The sequence below is a fragment of the Fundulus heteroclitus genome, chromosome 3, assembly GCF_011125445.2.
Source record: "Fundulus heteroclitus isolate FHET01 chromosome 3, MU-UCD_Fhet_4.1, whole genome shotgun sequence".
Lineage (NCBI taxonomy): Eukaryota > Metazoa > Chordata > Actinopteri > Cyprinodontiformes > Fundulidae > Fundulus > Fundulus heteroclitus.
The window spans coordinates 44,350,685-44,359,853 of record NC_046363.1 but is presented as its reverse complement, the minus strand read 5'-3'; the positions used below and the strand labels follow the sequence as shown (position 1 = coordinate 44,359,853).

The following is a 9,169-nucleotide window of genomic DNA, read 5'->3' as shown; positions in this document are numbered from 1 at the left end:
GCGACATTGCTGCGGGACTGACTGTGTATTTAAAAAATGGAGGAAGAAATCACTTATTCAACTCTGGTTTTCCAAAATAAGGCTCTAACTGAAAAAGGTACGTGACTCGTGTTTTTCTTTTCCCCCAGTTTAATGGGGCTGGGTTTGAATTCTCTCTATTAGCATCCAGTCAGCAGAGATGGGATTTGGCATGTGTTGGTTCTTTTGCACCTAAAACTGTTATTGCACAGCCAAAAACACAGACATCCAGAATAAATGCCAGATACTAAAGATGCTTTGGAAAACATGCAGATGTGGCCACACATTGCACCTTTTTGGTTAATTCTACACCCATAAAGCAAAAATAAATCCAAATGACTGAATATGATTTTGAGCAAAAGAGGGGATATTAATTAATCTTCACGGGATGAAAATTTGAGCACTCTTCTGGCAGAATTAGTAGATTTCAGTTAAACTGAATGGTCTACTTACACACACTGGGCTTTAAAGCATTATTTTTTGTGGCACTAGTAGCCCTTTATTGAAAGTAGGCTTACAGGAAAGAGGAGCTGAGAGAGGAGGAAGACATGCGGGAAAAGACCGCAGGCCAGGACTAAATGGGTTTAGCCACATGGAGGACTAAGGTGTGTCCAGTTCACAGGTTTTTAATTAATCTGAGGTCTTCAACCCGAAATCAACTCATAATCCCCATTACGATTATTTGGTTTTAGATTCATTTGAGGGTTTGGACTAATTTAAAAAGCACCTAAAGGTTTTCTTGTTCAAATGTGCTTACCCTTAAGTTTTAAATTGATTTTTTTACTGTATTTGCTATGAGTTGATTTGTGTATTTTAGTCAAAAATTGTGGAGAGGCTTTAGACGCGGACCAGGGAGCAAACCCGTGGTGACGCAACTAAGGATCGGACAACACAGGAGAGAAACATGCTGTAGAAAACAAGGAAGAAAGGCAGGACGGCAGGTGAAAGTAATCAAGGAGAAGGGAAATTATTAAAGGGAGAGACGTCTAGCAGAAACTGATTTCTGAAGGAACAGAAATCCAGAACACATTTTTTTTTTTTTTTATAAAACACAGACACACATAGATAAAACTAGAGACAGCATTATTATAAAACATTGGGGATCCTGGCAGTCTTTGTGAAGCACTGATTTCTATCTGTGAAAACAATGTATATAGAAAACAACAACATAGAAATAGAATTTATAGAAATATTATATATAATGTATGTATACATTTTAGCAAAAAAGGAAGATGTGGTTAGATTGGTGCAAGTGATCTTTGTGTTGACCTGGATCTTCAGACCTTCCTGACAGGTGGAGGCCAGTGCTGTGATCTGGGTGAGCTTCTGCTGCAGGATGTCTGGGTTGATGGTGTCGAAGGCCACGTTTGCATTTGTGTTTAGGATCATTATCTTGCTGGAACAACTAGTTGTGTCCAAGTTTTAAATATCTGTAGATTTTACATAAAGCTGAAGATGAAAGCAGTCGTCCATCATCATTCAATCCATCTGGTGCATTGCTCCAGCGCCACAGTCAGTGAAAAAAGCTCCTCAGTATGATGCTACCACCATCAGCACCACGTGTTACAGACAGTATGTTGGATGTATTTTAGACATTTCAGCTTGACTTCTCCACGCAAACATCTTGTAATTGTGGCCAAATAGCTCAATAACTGTTTCACCTGAATATGAAATATTTTACGAGAGATGTATCCAGGCTCTTAACAAGAAGTTAACAAACGTTGTCTTATTTCAAACTAAAACCTAAAGGTCAAACCTGTAGCAGCCTCTGTGGATATGGAGTAAGACCAAACTTGTGCAATCAAATCAGGTTATATTTTACAATGTACATTAATTTGGTCATTTATCTCTAGAAAGCACCAAACTAATCATTAAAGGCCAAACAACAGTCATACCTGTACATGATGAGTGTATACAGACTTCTTAAAGCTATTCTTTATTCTAAACAGAGAAAAAAGGAGACATAACAACTAAACCTGGAGAAAAACCTGAAGAATGTGTTTCTACTGTACCAAGTAAGTCTTATGAATCAGCAATATACTTTATTAACAACAAGAAGACTAAGAAGTCAAACTAGTGATGCTGATGCCCCACCATTAGTGAGGTTTGTGTTTGATCCCACTGACAAAGTAAGTTATCTTTATGACTTTTATTGCATGAGCTGCCTTCCTCATCTTGTTTTCCTGTTTAGAGCCAAATGAAGAGCTGATCATTTATTCTGAGGTGAAGCAGAAAGTTGCTGTGACTGCGGGACCAAGTAGGTTCTCAATTATTCATTGAAACATCTCTGACCAACAGGAGCGTGAGCTTAAAGTTCATGAACTCCTTTTGATTTTAGTTTCAAATGCTTTACTTACAGTCTGAAAACAAATCACATTTCACCACTGAGCATGCAGTAGATATACTACACTAGATCACAGGTGTCAAAGTCCATTCCTCGAGGACCGATGTCGGTCCTACAACGTTCAGATGTCGTGTCTGAATCAAATAATTAGGTGATTAGCAGGACTCCGAGGAACTGAGAGGTCCCCTTACCGCAGTTGTAGGGCACCGCCATTGTTACAATCAATGCCAGAACTTCACACCAGAGGTTTTGGACATTTTACTCTTCTTCTTCATATAATATGTGGAGACTGAGAGAAAGGAAGCCCAAACCTAAGATCAGTTGATTTAATAAAACTTCATTAATTCCAAAAAAAGTTAAAAAACAAAACAACTGGACTTTTTTTTCCAAAGTTTAAAGACATTTGGCTTCCCATCCAGAAAGCTTTCTCAATTCAAAATGTCTGGAATAATGTGGAGCTCCAAGCTTTATAGTGCTGCCCAACCAAGTCCAGTTGTTTTTTTTTTTTTTTTAACTTTTTTGGAATGACCTGGACCTGGATGACTGAATCTTCACCAGCACAACTTCCTCTTGGGACCGACCTCTGGTGATTTCAGGATTCATTTTTTGTTTGTTTGCTGAGAATGAACTAAAACAATTGATACTCAACTGTGATGCAGTGATTGAGAAGAGCACATATGTAACACTTATACAGACCATCTTAACCTTCATGGATTGGTCAAATCTTTGTCACATATATATTTATTTATGTTTAATTATTTCACAAATGTTATATATATATTTTTTTAATTCAGAAGAAAATGACCACCTGGACACAAAACCTGAAAGGAGAACTGAAGAGCCTGTGGCTACGGTACCAAGTAAGTTAGTTAAACATGCAAAATACTAACATTTCAGCTAAAATGGGGTAAAAAGAAAGTCGTTCTGGACTTTTACTAAGCAGGACAAACAGCAATAAAACTGATCTGGTGTTCGAGTCATTTAAGTTAAGCCTCAAGTGTCCAGAAACATGAATCTTAAACAATAGCATTAACTCAGACTGGTGCCACATTCTGTTTCAACGATGAATGGGAAAATAAATACGGTTTATTAGTTTTACTGAAATGAGAGGAGGACCGGGAAGGGCTCTGGTCACTGACTGTAAGACAGGAAGAAAACAGGAGTGAGCACAGACTAGCAGCCATGTGATGTGAGTGACTAGATGGTTGATTTATGGAGAGGTGGATATTATGGATGACGAGGAACCCTTGGTGGCTGCTGCCTGCCAGCCGCACCCTGCTGGAGGAAAGGAAGGAAACAAAAACACCACAGATCTATACACGCCTGTGCATCTGACACGTGGAAGCTGAAACGAACAAGCTGTATGTGAAAAACTAAAACTGCACCCTGAAGGTTAAGGACTTTGGGTACAGACTTTAGCAGACACAATGTTTCAATGTCTAATATTAATGTCGAGGAACTTTTGGTCATTCTTCTCTATTCAACATTGCATCAATGTTTGCATGACCTTGTTTGGACAAAGCTTCAGCTGCTTCACATGGGACTCAAAATATTCAGTTTAGTTAAATTCAATTCAGCCTTCCATCACTGTGTTTAGCCGCTGGTATGGGGTGTTAGTCCTGATCTGCCTTATTTGGTTTCTTCCATACATGGCAAATTATGGTCAAATATCTCCATATTTGTCTTATGTGTCCAAAGATATAAATATTTCTGCATTTATAGAGAATGCAAGTATGCAACAAAATGTATTTATGGGCTAAAAAAGTGGATTTTGCATGATATGTCCCTCTTAAGGAAAATCAAAAGAATTATGTTCATTATGTTCTGCTGTGTTTACTAAACTCTTGCTGGTGCTGACAATGCAGTTCTAATCTTATATTCACGATGTCTTCTTTAAATCAAAGTTAAAGGTTTTGTTATCTCCAATATCTCCGTCCCCAATGTTGATTAATAATGTTCTGACTCTAAACAGAAGTTCCAGCAGCTGTGAATTCTTGCATCACTGTGTTCCTTGTATGTCTGGGGATACTTTTTCTCCTGCTGGTGGTGGTAGTGGTGGTCCTCTTGGTCAACAGTGAGTCTCCTTTTTCACATACTTCTTAAATAACAATTAACACAGTGTCTTAAATAAGAAAAGGTCGGCATGGTTAGTCTTCAATCACAGCTTTTAGTTGCAAAAAAACAATTTCAAAGATGAAAATCCAATGAAAACTGAACATCTGGGACAAAACAGATAAAATAAATGGAGAAAAAGTAACATCTTATAATCTTATAACACCAGTAGGTATGCATTACCTGAATAGCTATTATATTTTATTTTATGCACAGTAACCAAGGCGATGAACAAGCAGGGAGCAACGATCAACCAACAGGAAGCAACAATCAACAAACTCGGAGCAACAATCAACAAACTGGAAGCAACGGTCAACCAACAGAACTCAAGCATCAATAACCTCACAGCTGAAAATCAGCACTTGATTGTGGAAAACAGAAACCTAACTGAGGAGAATGAGCAGCTGATGGAAAAGACCCAAATTCTGGAGAACGAAGCTGCAGAGCTGAGCAGAGAAAAAGTAAAACTCAACTGGACTCTGGAAGTCATCCTGACATATGATAACTTTCCAGTAAAAGACCTTTGTCCCAATAAGAGTAAGTTTTTTACCATGATGACATAAACTTATGCTTGATGGCTTCATACCAAATAGCTAAAGACTTTATTTTTATTCATGATACAGAGGAGAATTGGAGTATTTTAAATTATACAATATTAATTATATCCAACCAACTGAAGGGTCAGAGTAAGGTTCACTTGCCTGAAGTCCACAATCTGTAATCTGGTTTAAAAATGTTTCTGTTGGAGACATTTTACTGGTCTGTAAATCACAAAGCACCCTACACTTGGAAACCTATGGCTATGTAGTTTGTTATTAAATTACATCAGACTGCTCTTTGTTGATTCCCAATAGCATAGATTCTTGTTTATTTGGTCAGCAGCAGGCGCCTCAAACTCCAGTCCTCCATGGCTGGTGTCCTACTTTCAGATGTGTCCATGGTCCACCTCACCAGTATCAAAGGATTGAGTTACATCCTCACCATGCCAACATGTTCTACAGAGTCCAGCTAATGACCTAGTTATTTGATTCAAGTGAGATCCTCAAGGCCTGAAGTTTGAGGCCCCTGCCCTAAAGTTTAGCATCCATGGCACCAATCAACAGCCCATGATTGATGAATCAATGAAGATGTTGTGAGGCTAAGTAGGGACGTCGGGCAAATGCTAGCCACACCAGATGACTTAAAGGTGATGGCAAACTTGTTTTTGCAGCTCAGATAGCTCTGTGGTGAAGCTCCAGCAGATGCAAAACCCATTAAAATCTTTGTTCCCCATCACATACTAGATTGGTTGGTCATCAGGGTAAGACATTTGGCCTCCCATCTTTTTTCCCCAATATGCTTTCCTTCAGAAACCTTCATCTCTTTAGAGATTCCCTCAGTGTGTTTCTTCCTCTTCCTAACTTTCAGAGCTAGCTGAGTGAACCCATCATCTTTGTCCACGTAGCTTAATTGTCATCCTAACACTTTATGGCAGCTGTACCAGGCTCGGCTCACCTGAAACCACAGTCAGTGGCGTGAAAACGTCTGTTATTGGGATCCTGCAACTCCACCAGTTTTTTTACTTAAAGGACATCCAATTTTTTTTTCTGTTTTGTAAGTTTATGGTTGTAGAATTAGATAAAAATCATATGATTTCATATTATCTCAATCATACTTTATCAACACAGAGTGTAAGCCATGTCTGGATGGTTGGATGGTGTTCAAGGACAGATGCTACCTGTTTTATTTTGAACTGGCTCCATGGAAGACTTGGGAAGAAAGTCGACAGTATTGCCAAAACCAGAAAGCAGATCTGGTCGTTATTGACAGTCTGGAAGAACAGGTGAGCTTCACACCAACATCACCACTACAAGTTTCCAAATGGCATCATGTAGTGACATTTAAAAGTTTTTCATGATTTGCTGTGTCGTGATTTACAGGAATTCATAAGTAATCACTCCAGTTACTACTATGACGTGTATCATGGATACTGGTTGGGGTTACGACACGTTGACAACAACTGGACCTGGGTTGATGGACGCATCGATACTCTGAAGTAAGAGAAAAATACTGGAATCTATCCTTTTGTTCCTGTTCATAATTATCAAAAACGTTCTATCAGCATGTTTAAACTTTAATAGAGCAACTAAAACCAGGTTGCTCCACAAACATAATGTAGATTTAATACTTTTCTCTCTTCTTTCTTATTCATATAGTTCTGTTTCCGTAGCCTTTCTACTTGTGTTCTGCTGAAGTTTTGTTCGTAGGGCAGATATTAGAGCAGTAAATATTGTTTCTTTATTCACAGTGCAAATATTGCTAAATATAATTATCTTTATGCATTTTAACTTGAGACTTCTTTATCTTTGTAACTCTGTCTGCGTCTTTTGCTATTGTAACGGCTGAATTTCCCCATTGTGGGACACTAAAGGTATTTCTGTCCAATTTAATTCCACACATTGTGGCATTTATGCACCACTGCAGCAGGAAGTTGATAACAGTGGAGAGAAATTAATCTAATAAACTAATAAATGCAAACATGACCCCACCCCCCTCCTTAGCAATTTAGAGGAGAGTTAATTTTGTTGAACACAACCGAACCACTTAGGTTGTGAACCAAGTAAATAAAACAAGTTGTTGACTGAAATGTAAGTTTTATAAAAAAGGCTTCCTGCAAGATTTTCTTACTGCAGTTTAATAGTTTTTATTACATGACTGAGTTGCATTCAACAACTCTGCAAGTTGCAGAAGCTGCAAGTTAAGTTAAAACAACCTATCCTGCAAAGTAGGTTTATTTTATTCAGTTACTAGAAGGGATTTAATCTGCAAAATATTCTCACAAGTTAGAGCATACATGTCAAACTCAAGGCCGAATCCGGCCCGTCTAGGCAATTTATCTGGCCCTCAAGAGCCAAAAAAAGCATATCATGTCATGAAGTAGAGGAATATATCCTTTTAAAGTGTATAAAGTGGCTAAAACTCAGCCTCAAAAGGTTTTTTACACTGTGTAGTAACGGCATCCTGCCACTAGATGTCAGTTTCCCCACAACACATTAAAGTAGATGAACTGTATAAACTGGGCCTAAGGGTTCTACCTTCAGGTTACTGTGCATTGTTTATATTTCTATTTTAACTGAAATGAAATTATGAAATCAAAAGTATTGTCTATATGCGTTCAACCAGCCCTTTTAATGAATTCATGATGCCAAAGTGGCTGATTGTTTGACTAATGTGTGTGTTTTCCTTTCAAAGGTACTGGATTAAGGAAGGTTTCAGTTCTCCACATTCATTTGCTCATCTGATCCCTGAGAGGAATTACACGGAGAACTGGCACCAACAAAGAAATGGGTTCCTGGACCGTTTTATCTGTGAATGTAAAGCCTTGGTAATATTGAATTAACTAATACTGCCTGCATCCTCTTGTCTTTGTGTTTTATCATTAATATTTAAATATCAAAGCATTTACAGAAAACATATGTGTTTCCTTTCTGTTTTACATTTTATAGTTTCTGCATATGCCTGTGAAAATTCTCAGTTATGCAGATTCCTCCATATTTCTGACAAAACCATGTTATTTTAACATTATTATTGACGTGAAGTTTGTCAGGACTGGTTTGTTTATTCTTTGAATTCATTCTATTTAGTCAAAAAGTAATTTTTTCCTGACTTTTATTGCTATATAAGTTTTTTATGTTATGCTTGCCAGTTGGTGGTTACCATAGCAACCAGTAACAGTCAGCTCCTCCCCTTTTTCTTTTGCTGTCTTATGTGTAGCTCTGTTTTCTTTGCAACTATTATCTTTTAAAATATATTTTAGACTAATTTAATTATGTACATTGTTTTATATTTAATTTTGCCATGTTTTGCATCTGTTTGCTTGAAGCCATGACTCTGTAGGTTGTTTAGAGTTATTTATTGTATTTTAAGTAAAGTAATGGGTCAGATGCTGCTGGAGCTGCTAACATCTACTTGTTTAATTATCTCTTGTTAGAATAAATACAGAGAGCCAGAATGTGCCTGTTGTTATGTCAGCCTGCTGGATCAAACAAAATAAAGGGGGTTACATATGTATGCATATTATACATATACAGTGGCTTGCAAAAGTATTCATACCCCTTGAACCTTTCCAAGCCACATTACGACCACAAACCTAAATATATTCTATTGAAATTTTATGTGAAAGGCCAACACAAAGTGGTATACATTTGTGACATAGAAATTTATGCATTATTTATTTATTTATTTATATTTCAAATTAAAAAACACAAAAGTGAATAGTGCAAAAGTTTTGAGCCCCCCTGATTCAATAATTTGTGGAACCACGTTTTGCTGCAATTTCAGTTGCAGGTTTTCTGGGGTTTGTCTCTACCAGCTTCTAGTGATTGATATTTCTGCACGTTCTCCTTTGGAAAACAGCTCAGGCTCAGTCAGATCAGGTGGAGAATGTTTGTGATCAGCAGGTTTCAGATCTTGTCACAGATTCTGGATTGGGCCACACATCATTTTGCATTTTGGCCAAAAAGTTCATTTTTTGTCACGTCTGACCAAAGCTGCCTTCTTCCACATGTTTGCTGTGTCTCCAACACGGATTCTGGAAAACTGCAAACGGGACTTTTACTGTTTTCTTTTAACAATGACTTTCTTCTTGCCACTCTTCCATAATGACCATTTGTGCACAACTGATAGTCATCTGTGGTGGACGACCTTGTCTTGGTT

The 9,169-nt window shown here is 37.7% G+C and overlaps 1 protein-coding gene across 4 annotated transcripts in view; it reads left to right on the top strand.

Annotated features, from left to right (window-relative positions):
- Positions 1 to 7: 7 nt before the first annotated feature.
- Positions 8 to 9,169, top strand: part of LOC105924014 (C-type lectin domain family 12 member B) — a 76,370-nt gene continuing 67,208 nt past the window's right edge. Inside the window, exons 1-9 of one of the 4 annotated variants that reach the window (XM_036135486.1) lie at positions 8 to 97; positions 1,968 to 2,033; positions 2,210 to 2,275; positions 3,157 to 3,222; positions 4,335 to 4,436; positions 4,691 to 5,011; positions 6,142 to 6,296; positions 6,394 to 6,509; positions 7,706 to 8,164. In XM_036135486.1, the coding sequence (XP_035991379.1) occupies positions 37 to 97; positions 1,968 to 2,033; positions 2,210 to 2,275; positions 3,157 to 3,222; positions 4,335 to 4,436; positions 4,691 to 5,011; positions 6,142 to 6,296; positions 6,394 to 6,509; positions 7,706 to 7,853 (1,101 nt within the window). In that variant the 5' untranslated portion in view covers positions 8 to 36 and the 3' untranslated portion in view covers positions 7,854 to 8,164. Of the gene's footprint in view, positions 98 to 1,967; positions 2,034 to 2,209; positions 2,276 to 3,156; positions 3,223 to 4,334; positions 4,437 to 4,690; positions 5,012 to 6,141; positions 6,297 to 6,393; positions 6,510 to 7,705; positions 8,165 to 9,169 lie in introns of those variants that run through there. The other 3 variants (XM_036135488.1, XM_036135489.1, XM_036135487.1) reach the window with 3 other exon arrangements.